General features: G+C 35.3%; 1 protein-coding gene across 14 annotated transcripts in view; it reads left to right on the top strand.

The window, feature by feature from the left end:
* LRRFIP2 (LRR binding FLII interacting protein 2) overlaps positions 1-26,581 on the top strand; it is a 59,576-nt gene that overhangs the window by 7,976 nt on the left and 25,019 nt on the right. For 6 of the 14 annotated variants that reach the window (XM_075418626.1, XM_075418623.1, XM_075418621.1 and 3 more), the window contains exons 2-13: positions 2,166-2,270; positions 11,635-11,721; positions 13,187-13,237; positions 16,734-16,787; positions 18,575-18,640; positions 19,380-19,421; positions 20,383-20,448; positions 21,885-21,959; positions 22,711-22,758; positions 22,842-22,886; positions 24,329-24,376; positions 24,478-24,531. In XM_075418626.1, the coding sequence (XP_075274741.1) occupies positions 2,181-2,270; positions 11,635-11,721; positions 13,187-13,237; positions 16,734-16,787; positions 18,575-18,640; positions 19,380-19,421; positions 20,383-20,448; positions 21,885-21,959; positions 22,711-22,758; positions 22,842-22,886; positions 24,329-24,376; positions 24,478-24,531 (726 nt within the window). In that variant the 5' untranslated portion in view covers positions 2,166-2,180. The remainder of the gene's footprint in view (positions 1-2,165; positions 2,271-11,634; positions 11,722-13,186; positions 13,238-16,733; positions 16,788-18,574; positions 18,641-19,379; positions 19,422-20,382; positions 20,449-21,884; positions 21,960-22,710; positions 22,759-22,841; positions 22,887-24,328; positions 24,377-24,477; positions 24,532-26,581) is intronic. The other 8 variants (XM_075418629.1, XM_075418627.1, XM_075418632.1 and 5 more) reach the window with 3 other exon arrangements.

The following is a 26,581-nucleotide window of genomic DNA, read 5'->3' as shown; positions in this document are numbered from 1 at the left end:
TATGTGTCTAGATTAATCTAAGTACAAAACATAAGCTGGCTTGCGTCTTTTTAAGACTAAAAAGACAGGCTCTTACTGAATGGATTATCAGTGGCAATACTTGTCTCAGGCCTTATCTCAGAGTCTCTCTTCACCCTGAGTGTGAGCTCTGCTGTCCTACTTCCAAGACCCGTCCCAACCTCTGATAACAGTGCGGCTGGAATCGTGTATTTCTTCCTGAAAGTGTGCTGCTGCCTAACACCAGAATTAAAGCCAAAACTAACAAAACCAATAAAAATCATGTTGTGGGGGAGTAACAAATAAATTGAAGCATGAGTCACAGGCAGATGGTTAAACCAGTCCCTGGCAGGTGAGTCCTGTGTGTTAGTCCGGATGCCTATATTTTACCCAAACACTCTGCACTGCAAAATGAATGAGCAGCCTGTGGAGGAATGGATGGAATCCAGGGCGGTACTTGCGTCCACCCTTCTTCATCAGGAGTGTGTTCATTACTGGATGACAGAACTGCATCTTCTCTGTCCCCTTCAAATACTATGTTTTTATTCCTCTACTACTGATCTGCAAACACTGCAAGCTCTCCTTGAAGGTTTTTTAAACAATGGAGTTGTGCACCTGCAGTATTGAGTAGGTTTAGTTTTGGTCTTGGAACAGCAACTGGAAATGAAAAAGATTATTGCATAATTGTTGTATCTGTCCTATGCAGGAGCTTTTAAGAAGGGGCACGTCTAGTTTCAAGTCTTTGTTAACAGTCTTTTCTCTCATCAACAAATGTTCTATTTCCTTGTCTAAGCACATAAAAAATAGTAAAATACCTACAGAATAGTAAAATACCTACAGAATGAAGCAGAATAGAAGACTTCCTGCCTCTGAGGAAAAGAGAGGACTAGCAGCATAAAGTGGTGGTGGGAAGAAGTGTAGAAGCTAAAATACAAAAAAAAAAAAAAAAAAGCTGTGATACTACTTCATATCTTTGAGTGCCAGAAAGTAACACAATGTATTTTGGCTTTGTGATTACTGTATAAAAATAATAAAGCAAAAACTGTGCTTGCACAAAAATACCCCTGTCCCATTGTTTCTTCCCCCTTCTCACCCCTTTGATTAAAATGTAAGGAGTTCTTGAATGTTTGCTGGTTAGACCCAGTATGAAAGATGATTCTTGCACCGGTTCAGTTTCAAAAGGATGGCCAATAGTAGTTCCCTTCTAGACCTTTACTATTTGCATGAAGAAAATTTTGTTCTGAATAAGGTGTTCTCCCAAGCACTGTGTGGGATGCTTATCTTGTTTATATCAAATAGTTGGACTACCACCAAATTCTGATCTGGCATTTGGAAGGACTGGATGTCTGAAAGTTGGGTTTTGTTTGGATATCTGAAAAACTAATTTAGATTATTTTTTTGAGTAATATTTTGCTGTGTGGTGTTTTGGTTTGGTGGTGATTTTTATATTCTTGCTATTGATAACAGAGGTTTCTGGAAGGCGACTGAGAGGATACTTTATGTATTATTCTGGGTATATGATTTCCCAAATTAGAAATCTTGCTAGGCAAAAGAGTGTTTGTTTGTCTAGAAATGTGCTTACTTCTACTATAGTGAAACTACTACTTTAGTAGAAGATTGTAGTTCTCATCAGCTGCATTAAAGTGTAAATAAGCCCCATCTACCTGCCTGGATGCTTTGAAAACTTGTCTGCTGAATCTGTCTTTTTCTGTTTTGGAGAGGGCTCTAATGATAATCTAAATTTAATTCTTGAACCCGCTGTTGCCTATAGTATTTCTTCATGTCCATAAAATTAAATGGATCCTTATTTTTAGGAGTTGTAAAAAGTGACAGAGTACATGGGTGTCATTGCTGAGCTAGGAGCAGCTGACGGTTGTGTATAACTTTGAAGCTGTACGTAAGCCGATGGGTTTTGTTCAGTAGAAAAATGTTGTGTGTGCACCTTGTGAGATGCAGTGGTTCTACAAAGCTGCCACAAGATTTTGTGATAAAGTTTTCCCAGAAATACGACTGCTGGATATATTTGTACCAATGGTCTGTAGGTTTCTTGAGTATTATATAGTTAAAGAGTTAGAAAATTTATTACATTTTGAGGTGCGAATAGCTTGTTTGGTTTTAATTCCCGATCTTAAAACCGAGCTTTTTCCTGTCTGTTTTTGCAAATACAGAACCAGAGAATAAAAATGGGAACTCCTGGATCAGGACGGAAGAGAACTCCAGTGAAGGACAGGTTTTCTGCAGAAGATGAAGCTTTGAGTAACATTGCCAGAGAGGTTTGTTATTTTCAAATTGTCTTAAATTCAGAAATAGAGATGAAAGCAATCTCATCATCCGGAAGAAGTTTAATTTTTTAAGCAGTGCATTAAAAAGTGTAATTAGCCAAAAATATGACAAATATTACAAACTAAGAGTATTTATGGTCAAAAGAATCACATATACTGAAGTGTTGTCACATTGATACATTAATTGTATGACTACTGTAACATCACGGGATCATGCTTAAGCTTAGCAGATACTTCTGCAGATCATTATATGCTTAGCTAAAGAGAAATGAGAAATCCAGTTGCTATCTCACATCTAAAACTGAAAAAATTCCACATTTAAGCAATTGCAGCATGTAGTATTCTTAAGATGATAAGTATAGTGTATTAGTATTAAACGAGTAATAGTAATTATTAAAAGGTGTTTGTAATATATTGTTTCATGTGTGAAAAGTGACATTTCTGTCAAAATAAGCCTAATACATACACTATACCAGGACTTTCTCGACAGAGTCACCACCTGAAAAAGAGAGCTGGAGGTAAGCAGCCAAAAATGCAATTAACAAGAAGCTGATAAAAAGGGGAAATTTGTCCCATCGGATATAGGAAGGAGGCAGCTGGAATTTAGTCTTACAGATGTCTATTTGGACTTGAGTTTTTCTGGGAGGAAACACTGAGTTGGAAACAAAAGCATTAGTACTGTTTGTATACTGGTGGATACAGAAGCTTTGAGCTACACTATCTACAAAGCTGCTTGCCCTATTTGACATAAGTACAAAATGCAAATTCTAATTGGCCTTGTAATGTAAACTGGAGTGTGTGTGTGTAGTGTATATATATGTGTATGTAAGACAATAGGTAGGTGATAGGTCTTTGAAAACACAGTTTCTGTATGCATTTTCAAATGTAGCTCTCATAGACTGTAGGCCATGGAAATGCTCTGTCAGCAAAAAAATATTTTCATTTAGTTGGCATCTTTCCGGAAAGCTATGTTCACACCATATCTAATGGAAGTTCTCACCCTACCAGGTATATTCTGTGTGGGCCTTTGCATCCTGTACAGTCTCACTCATCAAAAAGGTCTCAATAGCAAGGTGTAATAAGTATTATCTTACTTAAAATTACTGTGGGGCTTTGTTCTCTTACATTGCTAACCTCCTCAATAAAAATCTGAGCATGAGCGTAAATTAAACAAAAATGAAGGGGTTTTTTTCCCCACCTTAGTGCTAAGTTAAACTAATACTAGGTCTTACAGCTAGAGGTCTGTGTAGGACAAGCTGGCCCTTAGATCCCATGCAGCTGTTGTCATTGAATTGGTAGCTGTAATTCGTGGTATTAGCCAACTTATTCTAAAGAGAACTTTTACCTTAAAGGAACAGAATGCATTTCTTGGGATGTAACAGCAGAGGCCGGTTAACAAAACTAAGTTCTGCCTTTAAATAAAGTCTGATTTTACTGTGCCATACATAGGACTTATCATATGAGGCTGAGGAAAAGTTTTCAGTTACTATGCTGACATAGGGCATGCCTGTTCTCAGTGTGTGAATACCTAGAGTAGATGTACTTCACCGTTCTGAGGCCGTTATCTCAGCAACATGGCTTGCTTATCTTCTTATTGTCAAGGGGTGTTTTGTTCCTCAGCTTCCTCTTCTGAAATTACCTTTTTAGCAGATGTTACTTACAACAATTGGATTGAGTCCTGTAATCCAGAAGTCAGATGTCTTGTGAGGAAAATGTTCCTAAAAGGTATTCTAGGTATCAAGAGATGATAAACAGAATATGCTGAAACAAAAGGCTGGCACTCGGGATCACCTGCATGGAAAAACTGTGTAGAAGTGCTCTGGGATTCAGAGCAGTTACAAAATAGTGCTAGGAATTACCAGAGTTTGTAATACTAGCGAAGACTTCTAGTGTAGCGTATGAAGTTTCATGGCTTTTTCGTCCAAAAGTTCAGATGTCAGAAAGCACTAATTTTATTTTTTCTCACCCCTCAAATTTGGCAAAATTGAGGTTTTGTTGTTCTATGGGATGTGTCAAAAACATGGTATCTTCCCTTTGGTGCCAACAAATACCTGCTTTCTAGGAAATTTTGCGTAAAGAATTTTTTCGTACTGATCCAATAAATTCATTTCTATATAGTCATTTTTCTGCACTGGTTGTGTCTGATGTCATATGAAAGTATTTAATGGAAGACAAGGGCACTATCATAGGATCTGAGGGGCTTGGTCAAACTACTTCCTCCTTGTGAGATTTTGTTCTCTTCACCTTTCGTCTGCATTAGAAAACTTTTCCTGTGTTGGTTGTGCCTCCTCCCCTTCTTCTTGTAGCACTAGCACTGTTGTGTAGAGAGTTCTTTCATATCTTTTTCTTGCTGTGGGAGTTTGCATGGAGACAAGCTCTTCTGCAATGCCTGTGCACTAAACAAGGCACAAGTATGCTAAAACATCAACATTGGAGCGAATTACCGCCTTATTCCAAGAACTTCTGAGTTACCAGACCTCTTCCTTCAGGACTTACGTTGTCTTCTGTTGTGTGTTGTCCTTTCTGGCACTGAATTCCCTGTTCTCGTTGAAACTGAGCAAGAGTGAAGGTGATGTACATATCCAGGGATAGGGACCTATGCATCCTTTTCTGGAAGCAATGCACTCTCCATATTATTCAGTGTTTTAAGTGAGATTGGTTTTACCTTGGTACAACAGGGAGGATTACCAGGTTATCATGTTTGTTTCAAAAGCTGCAGGAGCAGGTGGTAGGTTATACTGTCCATGTGTTCCCTGCAAAGAGAAAAGGAACTCTTGAGTGTATATGCACACAACTACACTAAAGTGGAGTATTGGCAAGTGTCTTCTGATTGTAACAAGGTTAATTTGAAGTCAGTTAATATCTTATTAAAAAAAATAAAAATGCTTATCTCCTGAAAATATGAAGGGTACCTTTATACCACCTTCTGGTTCTTTCTCTAGCTGTTGTAATGGATTCTGAAGCTGTTCGCTTTCTCAGATTGACAAAGAATATAAACCAGCTGGTATGGGAGGCAGTTTCTTCAGTCTCTTGTAAAGCTCTCCCTTTCCTAATAATAGGTAGGGGTTGTCTAGTGTGACTTCAGGCTCCTGTCCTGATTAGGTTCTTATGCAGAAATCCTTTTGGTTTAACAGATAACTCAATAAATAGAAATTGAGGCTCATATTCTTGAGGTTATAGTCACAGTCTACACTGGATACAGCTGATACAGTCTCATGATCTGTTTTCCCTGTGGTTTTGTTGTGGAGATTCTCTGCTTATAAAGCTGTTTTGCAGAAAGAGTATCTTCAGCCGACATCTGCATCACTGCTTCACTTGTCTTTGTAATTTACAGACAAGTTGTTGTGTTCATTTTGAATATTCGGCAGTAACCTGTTGTTTCCAGGCATCTCTTGTGATTACTTGAGACATCTTTCTCAAAGACCAGCCTTAGATGCAAAAGCAGAGGTTTCAGTCGCTTCTGCATTCTTACATGAGCTTCAATTCAAGTTCAGATACAATGAACATCGTGCCAAAAAGTGAGAAGAGTTTGACTCTTGTCATCTTGCCAACCTTAACCCCATAAGCAGCAGTTTGAAGGGACAATGAAGATTTATCCAGTATATCCTTTCTTACCATGCTTGCAGCAGCAACCTTTCTGTTCTTCAAGGCTGAATAACTCTAGGTGAAAAAACTAGAGTTCATGGACAACAATAGCATCACTGTTCACTTAATTTCCTCCTTGTTACATCTTGTCTGTATTTTTTGAGGAACTGTTCACATCCCTCTGTTTTCATTGTACAGGAGGAGCCTGGAAGCTTTAAGAGGTTTTTTTCTCATGGAGAGAACAGAGATTTATTTGGATTTAAAATTCACTCTCAAACTTTGGGTAGAGTGCATTTGTTCTTATTTTGGTAAATGTCACGTAACTTAATTACCAGCGTAAAAAAAGCCAGTTCAATATTTCAAAATGTTTGAAGGTTATATCATGAATTTAAAAACAGTTAACAACATAGTTCAATCATTCTGAATCTATTCAAGGTTCAGTACATGTTTCTCTCTGCATACAGCTTCAGCTTTTCTTGATAAAACAAACCCCCAAAGAACCCCACCCTCATGCAGAGATTGTCTTTGTAGATGCTAGATGACTTTCCAATTTATGTTTTAATAAGAGATCACTTAAATATTTTTAAATTAGCTATTTCTACTTTAGTATTAATACAAAATCTTGTTTGCTGCTGTTTTTGATAGTGGTTAAGGGTATTTTATAGGAGATAAAGTATTATAGAGATTTTCTAATCTACATATGGATCTGCATAACATGGAAAAAGAATAAGAGACATCAGAAATGAAGAATCCTAAACCTTTGTCATGTAAGCCTTAAGATTTTGTTGTTTATAGTCTTTGCTTTATAGATAACTAGAGAAAGAGTAGGCGCATGAGAAGCAAGTGGAAGGAAGGTATTTCTGAGGAGGTGTAAGGAGTACATTTGGCACATATGTGATGGTGTGGGTCCATGAGACAGTAAGGAGATGAGGAGGGTGAAAAGCAGAATACAGAAAAATGAGCGACAGAAGAGAGGAATAGCACGTTCATGTAATAAGAAATGATTAAATAAACTTTATATTGCAGTGTGTAGTAGTGTATTAACATATGAGGTGAATGTTTTAAAGTACTCATCCTGATTCTTTGCCAGAGCTGGCAGAATGCCCTGGTGTTCTGTCAAACACCCTGTGGCAGAAGCAGAGCCAGGTGCCTGGGCCGGGGTAGCCATCGCCCTCACCGCTGCCGTCTGCTGGAAGAAGCAAAACCTTCCTTGCCTGGGCTTCCTGTGCTGGAAACTGCACAGCTGTAAATATTGCGAAACCCTTGTCAGCAAGAGAAATGAGTTATACGTGTTATAGCCCATGATGACAAAAAAATTCTAATTTTTCAGTGAAAACCATTCATATTTTTTTTAAAGCTGAATAACGTATTTTAGTATAGCCTGTATTTTATCCCTATGAAGCTTTTATGATGAATCTGAACTAATTAATGAATGACTTTTTCTACAGTATGAAAATTAAAAATGAAGGAGTCTTGCTTTCTAGAGAATTCCTCCTTGCAAGCAAGGGGAAGGAGAAAGATCCTGTAGAGACAGATTTTATGCTTCTCCTTGCTCAGCATGGGGGGAAGCTTCTGCCATATCAATCCCATGTGCTAGTATTCTTCTTACCTTGGTGAAGAACTTGATCATTGCTGTGAGGAGACTGAAAAAACATCAGAAAGGAGACTCCAGACTCAATCTTTACAAAGACATTCAAATTAAAATCTGGAAATCTGGTCTTTTTCCCTTTCTCCTTTTTTTCTTGCCAAAAATCTTGGATATAACTGAAGAACTAAATGTTATCCTTGGAAGCTGAGATAAAATGGTTTGAAAGGTTTTCAAAAGATTGTGGCAGAATATGTATCAAAAAAACCACAAACAAATGAGTAAGTGGAGACGGTTTTCTACATGACTGTAAGTAGTTGTTAGTAATTGTGTTTTAGGTGAAAGTGAGGAAACTCACCATGTCATCTGTATTGGAAGGAGAACATTCTCTTAATAAACATATGGAATAAAATAATCTAATCAAAGTGAGTACTGCTTCAAGGTAGTAGCTTAACTGCTTTAAAACAGCCAGAATCGTCATATTCTTCTAGAATGAAATGCTGTTTATGCAGGTGCAAGGCAACATTTTTTTGCCAGTAATGCTTTTTGTTACCTATTTTGAAATGAGGAATTCCAGAACTCAGCAGTGAACAGATGGCTTTGTTTTGTTACTCCGAACAGAGCTAATACCCAAAGAAATGCAGATATGGCACTTGGTTTAAAATCACATATTTGTCCTTAGGGTAGAAGGTAAAAGATAAGGAGTAGTATGTTCATATAGAAAAAATATTTACAGGTTCAGTTATTAATCTTCCATTAATGTAGTTCTTTTTTTCCTAGCCAAACAAAGTCTTTAAGGCCTCTTCCTTGTGTTTCTTTCTACCCAATCTCTTTTATTACAAAAATCTTCTCTGTAGTCCTCTATTTCCTTTCTTGATGACTTCTCTGAATAAATTCCATCCAGAATTGTTGTATCTATACCTAATGGCTCCTATTTGCCCTCCAGAATATATAATCAAGCAAATTATTTCTATGTGAGCCACCAGTGTAAGTGTACTGGTATGGCTCTAAGAGGTTTGGATACCTCATCTCACATTTGCATTTGAAGTTTTCAAGAAAATTCAGCTATTGCGTATCTTTTTAGTGGTTGGAATTCCCCTTTAGAAACTTTTAAAGTAGAGACAGATTTGCTAGATCTTGGACAATCCACAGTTTAATTTTTACTTCAGGAAAATAGGAACTTGGTATGTTGTATCACTTTTTAACAAGCTATACTTCAATTAGTTGATTTTGTAATAGATCTTTATCAAATAATGTATTTTATTTATGTATGTCTGGTCTAAAGACTGTGTGAAGAATGATGACCAATGAAACTGAAATCAAGACTGTCCTGGCCAGTCTGTAAGCTTACTAAGAGTGGAATTTGTTTAATGTAAGCTGTAGAAAGCAACCTGCACTGACTCCCAAGCTCCTATGAGCAAGGAATAACGGTCTATTTAGAATGCTCTTCTATTTAAATACTAATTGAATTAGAAAAGCATTATAACATGACTGCCTGTCCTTTTGCATTTTTTTTTTCCAAAAATAAGTAGTAGTTTAGATTTCCTTTCTGTGCTGCTTTGATAGTCCACACAGCTTCATCTTTTCACCTTCGTTCTGATCTGAAGCTGTTGTGGCACTGTGTTTCCCTTAGCAGATATTTAAAGACTTTATTTCAACATAGCTGAAGAATTTAATTTGTGAAGAGTTTGTTGGTGGAAATTTGTTTCACAACTTTTATGGGCTTTCTTCAGTAGCACAACAGAGTGAATAGCCGCACCCAGGAAGAAAACTATGTCCTTTTGAATGGTGGTTATTTCTTTGATAATGTTAATTTTGAATTTCAGTTACATAGTTATCAAGATTATTTTGAGTGCTCTATTAATACAATGAGGTCTACTCGCTAACAAATCTGATGAGAATAAGGAATTATTTGGTATGATGGTCTTTCAGATGGGAATGTGATTTGTCTCTTGCTCTAAGGTTTGGTGAAGGAAGTCTGAGAACTGTGCTTCCAGTTAACTTGCCAACTTGTCTGTCTTTTTGAAATTGTGTAGTGTTTTAGAGTAATCTCATCCCTCAGGTTAATAATTAATGTGATACCAAACCATTTTTTCCTAAAAATTTTCTCTAAAATATAAGATTTTTTTTCTTCAATTTCAGGCACCCATTTTATGACAAATGCTTATGGAATTCTGCTGTATTTTATCAAGGGTTTAGTAAATTGGAAGAAATGGGATTTCCCCTCTACTGTAGGAATGTGAAAGTTAGGTCTTTGGCTGTAGGACTAGGAAGGAGTGGTGAAATGTGAATTGTTCTTGTGTGAATCAGTAAATCAATGAACTTATTGTCTTTAACAGTAAAGCCTTGGCAGTGTGTAAAGGCTAGGTGCATGTGTCTGCTGGTCTCTAGACAGAAATAACCCCAGATATATCAGCTGTTTGAATCCTTTCTGTGCTGCATACATGTCTGTGTGAAAGTTCATGTGGGGCAGAGCTATGACTACAGACAGTTACAGAGCAGGGCTGCCAGTGAGAAAAGACTTCCTGTTGCATGGGAATTCCCTTGCTTGTGTGCTGTCATCAGGTAGAAAGAAAAGTAGCTTTATGCTGCTCTGAAAAAGGATTACATCGTGGCAGTCAAGAGTGCTGACACAGGCTTCGAATCATTTCATCTGAGTATCCAAAATAGAGAAAAACAGTCTTCATGAGTCATTTGAAGTTAAGACAAATTATTTTAAGTAATAGAGCTATAATGTGTTTGCCTTCTTTCTTGTCATTATAGATTTTTTTTTTTTTACCTGTAGCTTAGTCATAATTTGAAGTTAAACTCTGAGTGAAATACCCTTGCCTTTTTCCTGAAGCACAGTGAAAGATAGTTATTTGCAATTGTTGTGAATTTTATAGTTTTCCAATGTTTAAATACACCTATGCGGTGATAGTGGGAAAAGCAGAAAAAAATTATCCTTAACCAAAGGCAAAATTCCATTGAATTTTACATTTTTTTAAAAGTTCTATGAAATTTAAATGTTTTGGATGTCAGGAGTTCTGAATTTTTGGCTGCTGGTGTTTCTCAGAAGTTTTAACATTAGGTAGACAAGTGGAATTTCTGGTGGAAAACCTGTCTTCAGTATCTCAGTATTTCAAGAATTTAAGAGAAAATTTTCAACTCATTATTCAAACATGAAGAAATTGAGCTTGTGTTTTTCTCAACTATTAGCTTTATGTCAAAAATGATTGCCTCATAATTAATTAACTGATTAAATTTGAGATAGCATTTAGGGTTTGAAAGACTTTTTTGGCTGAGGCTGGATAGAAAGTAGAGAAAATACAGTTGTATCTGCCAAGTAAGCAGGTTTCACAAGCAGTGCAGGAGATGCTACAGCTTTTTGCCACTGAAAAGGGGGAGGTCTCACTGCTGTCTGTCCTGCCCATCCCTTTTGCTGGATCTGGTGTTCGTAAGATCCTTGTACAAGCAGAAAACTTGGAAACTACTTTTAGTTGTTGTTGTTAACTTTCTGCTATGGTAGGTAGTTAAATTGGCTTACAGCAGATTCTGAGTGCTGGAGCTGTGTCGAAGGAAGGAGTTGGGAGTATAAGGGCTTAAATGAAAAGGTAGTTAAGTACCTTTTTGGTGACTGCAAATGTTGAAGTTCTTGAGGAACTGTAACCTTAAATTTCTTCCTTAAATTTTGTCCAATAATAGAGTTGGTTTTATGATTGCTGTTTGAAGTAATTTGATGCATAAGTGATATTTGCATCTTGAAATAATTTCAAATGATAGCAGAACCTTTAAATATGACATGAACAGTTGTGGCTGAGTATCTTTGTTTAGATTCCTTTTTGTTTTAATGTCTTTCTGTGGCCAAAGATTCTGCAGCTGTATACATGCCTCTTTAAATACTACGCATAGGCAAAGTCCTGTTAAAGTCCACAAGACATCAATTTTTAGATTTAGTGACAGTAATGTTTCTGACCTCAGTTCTTTTATCAACATGTAATTCTTTTGACTAGTAATGATATCTGTAAAGACTTGGGTATATACGCTTTCTGAAATTTCATTCTAGGAATTCTGATTTCTTTACTGCTTACGTATTGTGATGTTAGAATCTGAGTGTGGTTTTGTGAAAAGATTGTTAAATTTAATATTCAAACCATTATATGAAAAATGTGGTTTTAACTTCCAGTATTTTCAATTTGCTTGTAGGCAGAAGCCAGGCTTGCAGCCAAACGGGCAGCCCGAGCAGAAGCTAGAGATATACGTATGAGAGAACTGGAGCGACAGCAAAAAGAGGTAGTGTAAATCTTCAGGAATTATTGCAAATCTTTACTAAAGTTCTTAATGTATTTTATTTCTGTACTTACATCAGTTCTTGTCTCTCGGTGTAATTCAACTGTGTGCTTGTATTTTCAGCATCAGGCAACTGTTAGCTTCTGTCTCCTCGCACACCCCTCCTCTTTTCCCTTCAGTTATATATCTAAAGGAATAACATGCTTTGTATTTATCTGTGGATAGCACCTCAAAATATTAATCTGGACATCCATTTTGAACTTCCTTAATAGTTACATTCATATAGTGGAAAAAAAATCTGCTATACAAAATAGGCACTCTTCCTTTCAAATGATGAATAAAACATTTTTAATGTGATTTTAAATGCTAGCTTAACAGGCACAAGAAGATACTGGGATGCTTTACCTTTAACAAATGCAGTAAATTCAATGCTAGCAATCAAAATTGGACTAAGATTAATCTAAACGTTTCTCTTCAGATATTTAAAGGGCCGAGGCTTTCTCATTACTGCTGATTTGATTTTAAGTGAGCAGAAGAGAGAACATAATGACCATGTCCAGAACTCGGACTTGCATAAATAATTTTGCATAGAGAGGAAGAGTTTTCAACTTCTAAAGTGATATTTAACATTGTCTGGATTTGAGTTACCAGATATGTGGCTGAGTCAGCTGGTGACTTTTGTGCTTTTATAAGAACAATTGGTTAACACATATGGTGGTTTAATTGCTAGTTGCTGTGCAAAAGGTCCATGTAAATATGGGTAATTGGCAGCACAGCATAAATAATAAACATGACCGTATGCGTAATGCACTCAGCCTACAAAAGAGTAGAGAGAAATATTTTGCTCTGTTTTAATTTTATTTATAATATACTTAGTAACTGGATAATTTGGATATGTGATTTTGGATTTGCAGTTTTCAGTCAATTTCTTCCCATATGGATTATACTGAAAGTGTTCACAATAAATAGCTATTGTCAGGATCTTTATTTGGGGAAAAAAAAATAGAATTGGGATAATATTTACACATGCTGTTGTGTGCTGCTCCATGCACTTCTCCTAAAAAAAGTTTGCATTTCTTGAGCAAAAAACCCTAGGAACTAAGTTTTCAGCAGTCTGATTAATTCATGGTTATTGCATTTGATTCAGGTTTTATCATAGTGTGTAAAAGATCGAGAATTTATTATTTATCGTTATTACATTCAAATCCATATAAATCCTGATATTTAGGGCTTTTATTTTGATGTGGTAGTAACAAGTACAATTTACAACACATGTTTTTGGCTGAATTCTATGTAGTTCTCATTATTCCATACTTTCAGTTTTCTAACTGCTGCAGGTATCTGATACTATAGTGAAGATGATATGTCAATTAATTTAATTTTTCCAAATTTCTTATTTAGGAATCCAGTCTTGTGTGGTGACTAATCTATATTGTAAACGGTTTGTTTTTGTTTTTACATTCTGTAGTTTTCTCAGCATTCATATGATAGAAAATGGGCTCATATCCAGAAATGGATGGTAGGCTAAAACCTGCTGTCGTGCATGTTTTTGCCACTTGGAGAACTAACAGAGGATTTGGAGGAAGTAATTTACTAATGGTTTGCTGTGTGTCATTTCAAAGTGTTTTATTACTGAAAAAAATTACATATGAACTATATATGGATGTGGATATGCAGGGTACTTCATGGCAGCAAAAGGTGAACTATGAAATTAGATACTTTTATTTAAAATGAAATGTTTATTGTTTCCACCACATGCTGGCATGAAGTCATGAATCTGTTTAAAATGAAATTGCATTAGTTTCAGTCTAGGTAAACATCTTTTCAATAGTAAATGTCTTTATTTCAGTTAATTTCTGGGGTTTGGACTTCTTACTTTTTCTTAGCAGACTTGCATTTAGTTGTTTCCTCTTTGAGTAATGTGGCAAATGGTTGTCTTATCACTGATGATTAAGTCACTTCTGTGACTTACAAAAACTAATTGTAAATGATTAAAAAAAAAACCCAAAAAAACCCCAAAACAAACCAGGATAAAAACCTCAAACCCTCCAAAAAACCCCATGCATCGCTTGCATCTTTTTACCACTTGCCCCTTGCTTTCAATTAATAAGGATAAAGTATTTGTCTGTTCCTTTATTTAGATTAAATCCACTAAGTAGGAAGGCATAGCGACAGTTGCGCTACAGTCCAAGAAAGCTGCTGTTCAGTTCATGCTAGCTTAGTTCCAGGCTGCTTTAGAGAGTTACTTTCACAAACTTTATGCGCCTCTTATAAAGGCACATGCTATATGTGAGTTTCTTTTTATGTTTTTAGGGAAGTGTTCACTGTGTGAATGTTTTGAATGATAAAGATTTAAGCAATACATGCCAAGACTAATCATCATTTCAAATAGTTAAAACTACCAGGACAGTTAATTGGCACTCCTGTTGAGAAATCCTAGAACTGTCATTAGAATTTTATTTACAAAAGCTGTGCTGACTTTGTTGTCTCTTTGCCTAGCTGACATTTGTGTGTATATTAGTTCTCATGTCACTTGTAAAGAACAACGTAGGTTTCTGTTGTCTCTTGGTGGAATGCGCTTTTGAATGCTTTTTTGCTGGAGAGCAAGGGTTTCCAAACTGTGGAACACAGATTGTGCTTGTGAGCAGTCTCACTTTGAAATTAATGCGAAGCAAGTGAATGTCACCTTTTTGCACACGAGGCACATCTGCTGCAGGAGGTTTCTGAGCAGACGTGCACTCCTTTCCTGGGTTGGGAGACCTAAAGTTTGGCTTAGATAAAGCGAATATTTCAAAGTTAAGTTCTTAGAAATCAAGCTTAATAGCTACCAGCGGCAGTTACGTCTTTGCAGTCTACACAGGAGTACTTCCTTTATCCTTTCACCTGAACATGCTGAACAGTTACTACTGACTTTCTATTTTCTGATTGTTTGTCAGGAAGAGACTTGTTACCTGAAGTAAATTAATTACAGAAAAGTACAGAAAATTGTATCAGAAGATGAAGTTTTGCATTATAGGAGCATATTGTTATCTGGGGTCTTATACTGGTAATTAAGAGGAATCTTAAATAGCAAACTGTTTGCAAGCTGCAGATGTTATGAACAGACTTGTCCATTTAGACCATAGGTACAAAGTGTATTTAGAATTGACAGTGATCTGACTATATAATGTGTTAAAAAGTTAGATAGCGTGAATGTTTGTTTTAAACCTCAAAGTAGATGCATAGAGAAGAAAGACTAAAATGTCGTTATGACATTAACCTCTTTTTTCCCTTCTTTGGGAAATTGTTTTCTTGCAGAGTATTAACTAGGCCTCTTGAATAGTCACAAAATAATATTAAAGAAGTTAATGTATCCAGTGATAATGTAGAAAATAACCATGTGACCACAAGCAGTATGGAAGCCAGCTTTAGACTTTAGATATCCGTCTATGATCTGGAGGCTGAACTTTTAACTCTAAAGAAAATGGGCTTACAATCTTTAGGATAGTTTGACATATTGAAAACTGTAGAAAATGAGTCATTTAAGGAAGGATTCCTAGTTTTAGAGCCCTGTTGTATCCTTCAAATGGGATGGTTTAAAATTAAGCTTATTTTTAATATGCTTACCTACTGTAACTAAGAATTTGAGAAGCTTATGGCAAGTGAAACATTTTAATGTTGATACCCGTAAATGTAAAATTTCCACTTACTAGAGTGACTGTAATTAACCTAAAGTAGGCCCTTGCTGTTTTGAGAAGACAGGGAAGCTCTAGGATAGAGGCTCCTAACTAATGCTACTTAGATAAACGACTTGCTGTTTTGGGGGGCACAGGAAAGCTCTAAGATAGAGAGATCCCTAAATAATTCTACTCCAGACAGCTCAGCCTTGGGAGGGCAGATGCACCAAGCTACAGAGATAAAGAGGCACCAAGAGGGCAACCAGACCAGAGCAAAACAACCTGGAAGGACACGGTACACGTGATCTTAGAACTGAGTCTGCGCAGAAACAAAGGTCAAGCGGCGGACGCTGGGATGAGGAGTATGAGCCTTCATCTTAGGACCCCCAAAGACCACCTGAGGATGCTGACAGACATGCGTGAAAGACATTAACATATGCTAATTAGTTCTTGGAAAAGTCATGACTATGCTAAGCATTTCTTGGAAATATAATGAAAATGTATATTGTTATTGTATTTAACCTGAAATGGCAGTGTTTGGCGTGCATGTTTGGAGGAGAGATCCCCCTTGTGCCCCGCGCTGTAATAAAGAATACCTGCTTAATAGTCTTCCAACTATTGAGTTACTTCAATTCTGGCTTTTCACAGCATCAATGTTTAATTTCAAATTAGTTGTATTTTTGTCCTGCTGCTTCTCGCATATTCCTTTGTGTAAGCCAGAACGAACGTTCCCTGATCTTTCAATGGAACAAAAGATATTAAGGTACCTTAGCTAGCTGTCCTTCCCCCAAATTTTAGAAGCTGAGTTCATTATTTTCACTGTTATTGTAGAGCAGAACTACATATAAAACTTATAACTGATCAATTTGCTTAAGAAGCTTTGTGCTCATAATAGAGGAGAAAACCTGAAATATGTATGAGGAAACTGAGAATAATCATCTGTTAGGGCTAAAATAGCTTTGTAAAATGTTCACAATTTGACTGTAGTAATTATGTAGTAAACTTCTTACTCATGTAATTTTTTTTATTTTTACTTTAATTTCTTAATTTAAAAAATATTGTTCTTTTTTCTGCATTAATACAGCAATTAGAAGAAATATTGACTATTGAACACTAATTATTAATTACATTAACCCCCTTTATTTACATCTCCTAATGTAGTGTGTTGGCATACTTACCCAAATCCGATAAAATCACAGTTCTTTCGACTTCAATGAGTTTATGTGCCACACCAGATTACTCAAATTAATGCATAACGTTAAAAGTGCTAACAGCATGTTGCTCACTTTTGCTTGCTTTTACTGTGTCTTTTTTTTTTTTTTTTTTCTATGAAGTAACTGTGCATTTCTTCTTTCTCAGGAAGATTCAGAGAGGGCCAGGTATTCTCACCGGTCCAGTCGACATTCATATTTGGTTTGTGTTCCAACTGTATAGTTTTCCTTTTCCATCATGGCCTTAAAAAAAAAAAAAAATGGGGGTTTTGTTTCATTTTCATAGGGAACAGATGATACTTTAACTCTTCCAAGTGGTAGCAGTTTTAGAGTCAGTATTTTAAGTTACGTAAAATGCTAGATGAACTTTGACATTATATTTCCATCAATGTTAACAATGTAGTTTATTTTTGTGTATTTCAATCTTTGCATTTAAAAAGAATCTCAATTGTCACATTTTAATTATTTGACTATGTTTTTACTATAAATACCTCATTTTTTTCCTCTACTACTTATATTTATTTACAGTATATTTTTGTTGCTGAAAATTGAATAGGCCTTTGGAAGCTATTTGGAAATATATGTAGTTCAGCAGTCAATGATTTGGAATAACATGTATTTACTAACAAGTTTTAAGAGTCATCTTTTAGTGTTACTCCAATCTAATATGATTTGTTTCTTTTTTAAAAAGCTGGGTAATCACTTACACAAGCTGAGTACTTAGGCTTCAGATATTGCCAACTAGTAAGAATTAGTTGTCTTGTCTTAAAATGGTGGAGTATTAAGATTCCTACAGAAGTTGTCAATTGTCTTATAATTACTACTACACATCAAACCTCATGGTCAGATGTGAAGATGCTATTAATGATCAAACAGTGGTCTAATGCAGATAAGTTTAATGTGGGGGAAGGGGGGAATCTTTCCTATTTCCCTATCTGTCGCAGAAATTCTGCAAACAGGCAAGTTTTATTAAATAAGTAAATACTACTGCTGACTCAGGGTCATCATGAATCAGTGCCACTTACTGAAGATGAGTAATACTGATCTGTAACTTGGGCTTTCATTCCACGCTGATGCTGATGGTAGTCTGCTCACTGTCTTTTCTTACACTTCAAGTATTACGGTGTTTCTATAATATTTGTAGAAGAAAAGTAGTAATACCTTAGGATACAATTTGAAGAGCAGTTTAGTATGATGCAGGGTTTTATTTCTCTGAGAATATGGGGATGTAGGAGTGGCAAACACCTGAATGATGCAAGGTATCCAGAAGACTGCCACTAGAAGTGTTTATTGTATAAGCTCTCCTATATCTTCTTTAGGTCATATGTGGTGCTAAAGATTGGTTTTATTGAGGGTTTGTAAACATTTTCCCAGTTTTGGTAGATCTGCCTAGAAATCAGCTTGTCATCGATCTGGATATATAGGCCAGGAGAGGGACAAATTACTAAAATAAAAGGGTTGGTTTTGTTTATTTTGAAAGGTGGAGTAAACTGTGTGACTTCAAAAAAAGTTATTGTCACTTACTAAGAGGTTTCACCAATTAAATGTAGTCTTAACTGAGTTTTGTGTAACATCTTGCAAGTCCTGGTGTTAAGTCTTTCTGCAATTTATCACACAGATATTTTTACCAAAGAAATTATTTACATCGGGTAGTGTTGACTACTTTGCAAACAGTAAATGGTTTACAGAAGAAGCACTTACAATACGCTATGTGGCAACACTTAAACTTGTGAGCTGGTACCAGTTTGCTCAGATGTGTTTTTGCTTTGGTTAACATACAAAATATACTGAGATGGAGATTGAGTAATTTACCCTTGACTAAATGGTGGGGCTTGAACTCAGCAGACAACTGAGCTTATTCTGAGTGTGCTTTGAATTTCTTTGACTGCCTCAGTGATTTTGTGCCTTCAGTGAAGATTAACAGTTATCATCAGAGGCTTTTAGAAGTTATTTTATATACTGATACATTTTTTCAATTTCATTGTTAAGAGTTCTTTGGATGTCAGTGGGTCTCACAGGAGCAGAGCAAGTACCCCCCGAAGGAGAGATCTTGCGGTGTGTAGCCTGGAGTGAGCATGCTCTGATGTGTTCACATTGTAACATTTCCCATGTATACTTACCAAAGCCATAGTTTGGTGGAAGCATGCTTCTTTGTAGAAAACAGTATTAATTGGAGTGCTGCAATGACTGATGTAATTTAACACTTTGTGATAGCAAGTTTGAGGGCTCAAAGAAAGTGTTAAGTCGTCTGTCTTGAAGATAACTTCAAATCTGAAGGAGATTAGACTCTCCAGTCTCTCTCTTCTAATGTCCTTAAAAGAGAAGTCAAAAAAGTGGCAAAGGTTGGGCATCAACCTTGATAGGTACAAAGATGTTGCTAAAAGTTATGGCAGGAAAGCTTTTATCTCGGTTATATTGCAATGTTAGTCTTACAGTCAAGGCTGGAATACAAACAAATTTTACGTTTTTCAGAAATGGGTATTTCTGTATATTTTGTGGTATTCCTAGTTTAGGCAACTTAAATATTTGTTAGTAGACTGTTAAGCTGTTAATAGTTAAGTAAAGGTGTAAGTGCGGTGTTGTGATGATAAAGTTTTTATTAAAAAGCGTTCCAGCCTCAGAATGCCCTTTAGATTGGATAAATGGCATTCCTTCATGTATAAATTTTCATAATTAGTAAAATATGTTTTCTTGTAATTTCCATTTTAAGCCTTTTTAGTCATTCTTTGCAGAAAAAGCTAATTTTTATCTTTTTTTAACTTCATGATTTTAACTGCATTTTCTTTTACTTCAGTATGACAGTGCTAAGGATAGATCTGCAAGATACTCGGTCCCTGTATGTTAACGTTTTGCATGTCTTTGAGTGAAGACTGCTTTTGTGCTTTGTTTTTAAGGTGTAATGACACTAACTGGCTACTTTAAATTGTTGATTTAGAAAAAATACGTTTGTACTGTCACAGTTGCAGACCTAGAATAGCAGTACGATTCTAACACTTTCCACAGAATGCATGCATAAAACTTTGTCTGGGAGAAAATCTAATGAAGTCATGTACTGCAAACAGTTATCTTACAGTAAGCACTTTTTAGTATTATCTGTTACTTCTAAACTTTGTGGTGAAGTGACATATACAGATTAGACTTGGAAGACATACTTTTAATTAAAAAAAAAAGTGCATATGCATATATTAGTATTCTCCATTTCCATACAGAAACTTTACTCTAATGGAAAATTATTTCAGTTCTGAGAAAAAGCAGATGGTTTGTATACCTTTAGTTTAAAAAAAAATCCTCCTTATTGTTATGAAGTGATAGTATAATGCATCACATTTTCATTGGTATTACACCAAGTCAGATTTGCATGTGTCTCCTTAGGCAAAGAAAAGCACCAAGTATCACTAAAAGGAATATGCCAGCAGCTTAAAGAGCTGAATTTATTTAAACAGCAGCGTTACCAGAATTAGCTACAGATAGGCAAACACAATATAGTGCTTAAACTAGTCTATAATGTTAAGTTTTTTTAGTTTATTTATTGGTTTTGCATTTTTTGTGAAATGTGAATACTGGCTTAAGCCAAGTCTGTGTTAATCAGAGAGAAGGTTGGTTATAGTTTCACTTTTCAGTTCTTCTTACACAGTGCTAGAAGTATCGCCTATTATTCTAATCATGAAGTTAGAAGCTTCTGTGGTGTTTCCGTTGTAGGTGATAAATATCTTAAATCCTTATGTTTGACTTCTTTATATTTTAAGATTCAAGATGCTGTTATATAATGGTGTTAATTTTCTAAATTTTATTCTTAGAGTCATGGTTACGGTGAATCTCATAGTTCAAGGAAGAAAGCTGCTTATTCCCATAAAGATTTATTGGTCAGTTTTCTACTAAAGATTTATTATAAATATACTAACTGTGTAGAGTTATGTACTAATACAGTTGCAGATAAACTTATCAGCTTGCTGGCATATGGAGAAATATTTTCAGGAAAAAAGAAACCTCTAGTATAGACCAAATTCTGACCTGAAGCTGAGTTTGAAACTTGGCTCATGGCAGTGTAATCCCATGAATGGAATCAGCTGAATAGAAAGCATGTTCTGTTGGAGGCCTGTGGAAGGCTCTTGGAAATGTTTAAAAGTGGCACTTCTCTGCATTCGAGTTTACTCAGGATGGAGATGTGTTCTATTTACACTTTGTTCTCTATCAGTTAGATATATTTTAAATGTAGATGTAAAGCAGATTGCATTTACCATAAACCTTGATGTTAACCCAGTGAACTGTTGAGAAAGGCATGTGAATTACTGTGATCTTCCAAAAACTATTCTAGATGGTTCAGTGTTTAACATACGTGAATACAGTGCCAAGAAATTAAATATTTTTGTATTTTTTTCAGAGGGTCTTCGCACTGATGGAATAGCAGTTATGTCAAGGGTTGGGGGAGTTAGAGCAGTAGTGAACACCTGTGAGATAAGGCCGAAATAATTTTTATATTTACTAATAATTATTTGTATTACAGGATTTGTCTGTGTGCTTTTGAGGTGCTGTTTTCCTATTCCTGCAGTCTTAAATGAGTGATATGATTCTTTCTACCTCCTATAGCCTATTGAGATAGGAAATGCCACTTTCTGAAAGCACTGCTTTATGCCACGTCTTTGTCACTGCTTTTTCTTCTTTATATGTATATATCAAATTTTTCCTCATATATGCATAAGTATGGATCTGTTTAGGAAGTGTCAAAAATCAGCAGAAATTAGCCAAAGTGTAATTGCTAGGTTTTCAGCATGCACACTTTGGTGTAAAGAACAGCGGTAGGGTACAGACTAATGCTGATCACATAAATGTCCATCCCTTATTAACCTCTTAGGAATTTCTGTCCTTTTCTCACCCCAAATGCTCTGATCCAGGGTGGCACCTAATGGAAAAATGATCAAGCAAATCATTGTACTAATTATTAGCAAGTTTTGTCAAATATGTTTTTCATGTGTTTCATGCTGGATTTGTCAGGGTTTATCTAAACTTTTCAGGGGTTTGTTATTTATTGGGGAGAAAAACCAAAACTTTTTACTCCTTTGGACAGGACATTAAAATATAGATAATGCTGCTGTACAGAGTACATACGTAGGTTTGGGGGTTTTTGTGCTTTATTTGCTTCAGAAAGTTACATGGATTTTGAGTTAACCGTAGCAGAAGTTTTTATGTCTGTAGAAGTTCTAAGCTTGGCAACGTTTTAGAATTGTTAAGACAGAACTTTTATTACAAGATCTACAGATGCTACCTTTGTTTTCTCTTTTCTTTTTTTTCCTCCTCACAGAGTGGAATTTACTATGATCAAAGGAATTATAGCAGCCTTAGATATAGTAAACCAGTTCCTTCCTACCATACTCGGGTCTGTCTCCTCTTCCTATATTCATTTTTTAATATCTATAAAATACATATATTTGGATTTGCTTACTAATGCTAGAAGAAGCAAACTTCTTTCTCTTTCCTTCTATAACACTGCAAGTTATGACAACTAGTAGTAGTTACAATTGTATTTCTTGCTTTTAGGGGTTGCCTTTAATAAAATGAGTGGATAACATGCAAGTTACCGTGTTCTGCATGTGTGGGGTTTTAAACTTAAAATAGCTTCTGTTTTGTGATTGCTGTATGTCATAAACAAAGCAACCAGCAGTTGTGATACTTGCATTTTCAAAGTCCTATTTAGAAAAACAACAAAAAAGTCTGAAGTTTAGCTCCAATGTACTACTTTCTTCTACAGTAATATAAATGATAAATCAATGATCTGTTGTGAGATGGGTAGTATGTTCTAGTACCTGCAGCTACTGTCGTGGTCAGGTTTAAATAAGTAGCTAGAGGAAATTGACGTGTCTTTTTAAAACTATTCAATTTCTTATCATTCTCTTCTACAGAACTTCTGATAAAACTACTAGATTGCTTTAATGTTTTAGATTATGATTTCAAAGACAAAGTGTTTTCTTGGAATGTTTATCAGTGCTTTTCTTAAAGTTTGTGTATTACAGATGCAAATTTAGTATTTCAATATTTTAGAACTTTTGAAGAATATAGAGCAGTAGAAAAAAACACCTTAATGTACACAGAAAAAGTGTTTCTGACTTTTCCTATTCTTCACACTCCAGTCATCTTCTCTGTACAGTGATCCAGTGGCAACAACTAGGAGTTACAGGGTTAGTACAATGTAACATAATGTCTTGCTGATCTTTAGATACTTGAATCGCCCTCAAATATGAAATTACACTTTTCTTCATAGGTGTCTCCTTCTGTACACACTGGTTTGATAAGAAGTATCAGTTTGGTTCGTAAGCACCATTTGCATGGTTGCCTTAAATTTGTATTGTATGGCGGTGAGGCTTGACAGTATTACACATGCATTTTTTTCATATTTTTAAATAAAGCTGCAGCTTGTGAGTGTCATTTTTGTGGAGGCATTCAGTTTAATGTTTTTAACATTGTTAAATGGCCTTGTTAAAGTATTTTAGTAGTTGCTGTTTTACTGATCTTTTTACAGACAAGCATAAGGTTTATGAATACAACAATGATGTTGAACTCTGGGGTTAGAACAAGTTAATCCAAGCATACTAAATAATAACTGCATGTATAATACTAAAAAAAAGGATTTAAAAGAAGAAGCTAATCCGAGTGTTTGAATGGAAAAAATCGTTGTCAGGAGATTACAGAAATTTGTGGTAAATACACTTCAAATACTTTCAAATAAGGTGCTATATTTAAATTTAATAATCATACAAAAATGTAATAGGATGAAAACCTAACCTGCATATTTGCAAAATAAAAAGTAGCTAGAAGTGCCATAGGAAAGGCTAAGATAGCTCTACAAAAAGTTATCGTCTTTAAAAAGTGACATGCATGCCTGAAACTTTATGCCTTTTGCTGCTACAAGAGTTCAAATCCAACTTCTACTGCCATTTCGAGACATGCTAAAACTATGTAGAAAATAATATTCTAATGTAATATTTTTATGTAGTCATTGAGGTCCTCTTCTGCACTTAGATTGCAAACAGAGATAACTTTTTTGGCTTTGTGCCAGTTCTCAAGAAAACATTAGAAGATCCAGTGAGAGAATAAGACTATAATGGCAGCTATTACATATAATTCTAATATACATGCAATACTGATTTCTACTAGACATCCCTTCATAGACAGGGGGAAAGCAGCATGAGACTAATTACTTTTTTTAAATTGTGTTGCCCAGAGCTGCTTTTATTATCCACCGCATAAATAGATTTCAGCCTTGCACTTTAGAATCAGAGAATCATTTAGGTTTGAAAAGACCTCTAAGATCAAGTCCAACTGTACCATATTCTCCTTCGGGAAAACCTGCATGGGTGAGCACAAAGTAAAACTGAGAAGTATACAATATAGCTTCACTTTCAGGGTGGATTAAAACCGTTGAAGGCTTCAGAAGAGTAAAACCCAAATTGCAATTTAAATATTTAATTTTCTTCTGAAAATAGTTGATTTTTTTTTTTTTAATATTTGGCTGTTTTTCAAGGGAATTCTTAGATTTATATTTGGAAATAGATGTCCATAATAGGAGGAGGAAATGCTGCTGGAAATTTTAAAAAACTGTTCGTCCTTTCAAAAAGTATAATGTTAACTGGAAAATGCATAGATGGAGCAAGATTAAAGTACATTACAGTGCATAAGAATTACAGTGTATGAGTGGCATAATTATTTCTGAGACTGAATATAAACAGTATTTGATTCCCTCTTTCTCAGGCATCTTTGTGTGGTGATGGAGTACGTAGCTCATATAGTTCTCGAACTGTAAGTGTAATAGGCTTTTGATTGTTTCTTTTGTTATCTCTGTTTTCTGGAGACAAAAATCTATGAAAATTGTGAAAATTTCCTTCATAACTTTTCCTTAGCCATCTGAATACAGTTATTCTTCAAGAGCAAGCTCAATTCGAAGTAGCCCTGTGGTGAGCGTTCCTCTTGCATGACTTGCTGAATGCTTTGATACTAACGCACAACGATTTTGAGTATTTACACTGGGGATCGTTTTACTGACCAACACAAGGTCTTGATTTTTCAATTCCGCTTCCAAAAAAGAGTTTGTCAGAGAGGTGATTTTTAAGTGAGATGTAAAGTTTTGGCAAGAAGATAGTAAAGTGTAGAAGCAAGGAGGAATTTGCTTTTCTAAGCATCTTTTAAATGTCTATAATTATATAATTGGAAGCGGTTGGAAACTGGAGTATAGCAAGTTGTTGGAGTTACCACCTTACCTCATAGTTGGGCAGGCATGTGAAACTGTTACTACATGTGCAAAAGTGTTTCATTTTAGAAAGAAGACTGAGGCAAACTTTGTTGTATCATTCAATAAGAAGTAGCTAGCTCATTGTTATGGTGACCAGTATTCAAAATGGAGAGATATTTGTTCCTGATCTGTATCATGTTAAAAGGGTCATTCCAAAGATAGCTTTTCATGCTGAGAAGTGATTTTTATGTACTTCTACCCTGTTTCTGTCACAGAACTGTCTTGGTTTCATTGGTACAGCTGCTCGTTTGTCATACACACAAAGTAGATCAGTGTTCTGGTATAGGTTAAACTGAAATGTTCTGTCCTGTTTTCATTTTTCACATATTTTTAACAATGTTATAAAGACTAAACAAATAAAACCAGATTTGTTGGAGACTGGATGTTTTTACCTACAAAAGCTGTCAGGGTGCATTTTTGAGGGTAGGAGAAAGGGAATTTTGCTGTTGCTTTATGAAATTTCAAAGACTAAGAGGTATTAACATCCATCTCTAAAGTCTTTTGAACTGTGAAAATACTACTTGTGTTAGTTTCTCTTAACATGAAGTTTCGTTTCTTAAAAGTATGTACCTTGTACATCTATAGGAATATATATAGCAGTTCTAAGTATGTATATGTGATACCTATAATACCAAGGTACCATTCACTCACACTAGTGAATGTTTTAATAGACTTAAAAGTATTTGTTTAAAGAAATAATTCTGAAAAGGGTATTGAGTAGATTAAGTAAAAATCTTATAACTTTCACTTTCTACTGTTTCTATGGCTAATATTTTGGTTTCACTCTGGGTAATGCATTGCAAGTCACTCAGTACTCACTGGAAATCAAAAGAGAAAGTAAGAGAGAAGATGGAAACAGTAGAAAACACTGAAGAACTGTATGGTGAATCTCCATCTTAAACTGTGTCGGTTTTGATAAACCTGTTGAGAAGGATACTGAAAGTGGCAAAGGTATAGAAGGAGGAACAGTAAGGTTTATCAGACATACAGACTTTTCAATAACAAAGATAAGTTGGTTTTGAATGAGAGAGTGCAGTGTTGTCAGATCGTGTTTGTAGCCCTTGAGTTGTTTGTTTGTTTGCTGTAAGCGTAATTCATATAAGCAGAATTCTGCTCCGCATCTTTTCACTTTCATTTCACAAAGTATAATAAACAAGTCAATTTTCTGACTGCAAAAATTTATTTACTTACATGGAAAAATATATTACTTAAAATGTAGATGTAGTTATAGCTGGAAAATTCTGTGTCGGAGAAATAGGACATAACCAAGCAGTGACAAAAAAATACAAATTCTGTAGTCCTAAGCATGCATAACCTGATACAGGTGTTCATCAGTAGACTGTTTTATATGTAACTGGTCACATCTGCATAAAAAACATCTCACTATCTTTTAATGAGAATAAAATAAGGCTACATCACGCATGTATCTCAAGTATAAAGAAATAAAGAATTATTTTTTTAATGGTGAAAATGGAATAAGGACCATATATTTTCAAACTGTTCATTTAAAGATACATTCTTTCATATGATCACTTTTAAAACTAAATATAATATTCACAGCAACTTTTTACTTCAAAAAATAGAATGTTATCAATATGACACTTTTGATAAACCTACTCTTCTCATTAAATACTATGTTTAATGTGCATAATGTTTTCTAAGTTAAATATTTCACTTGAAATTCCCATGGCATTGTAATGACTGTAATGCGGTAA

Source organism: Opisthocomus hoazin, chromosome 4 (assembly GCF_030867145.1).
Source record: "Opisthocomus hoazin isolate bOpiHoa1 chromosome 4, bOpiHoa1.hap1, whole genome shotgun sequence".
Classification (NCBI taxonomy): domain Eukaryota; kingdom Metazoa; phylum Chordata; class Aves; order Opisthocomiformes; family Opisthocomidae; genus Opisthocomus; species Opisthocomus hoazin.
The sequence above is the reverse complement of the archived record's forward strand: the minus strand, read 5'-3'. Positions and strand labels throughout refer to the sequence as shown.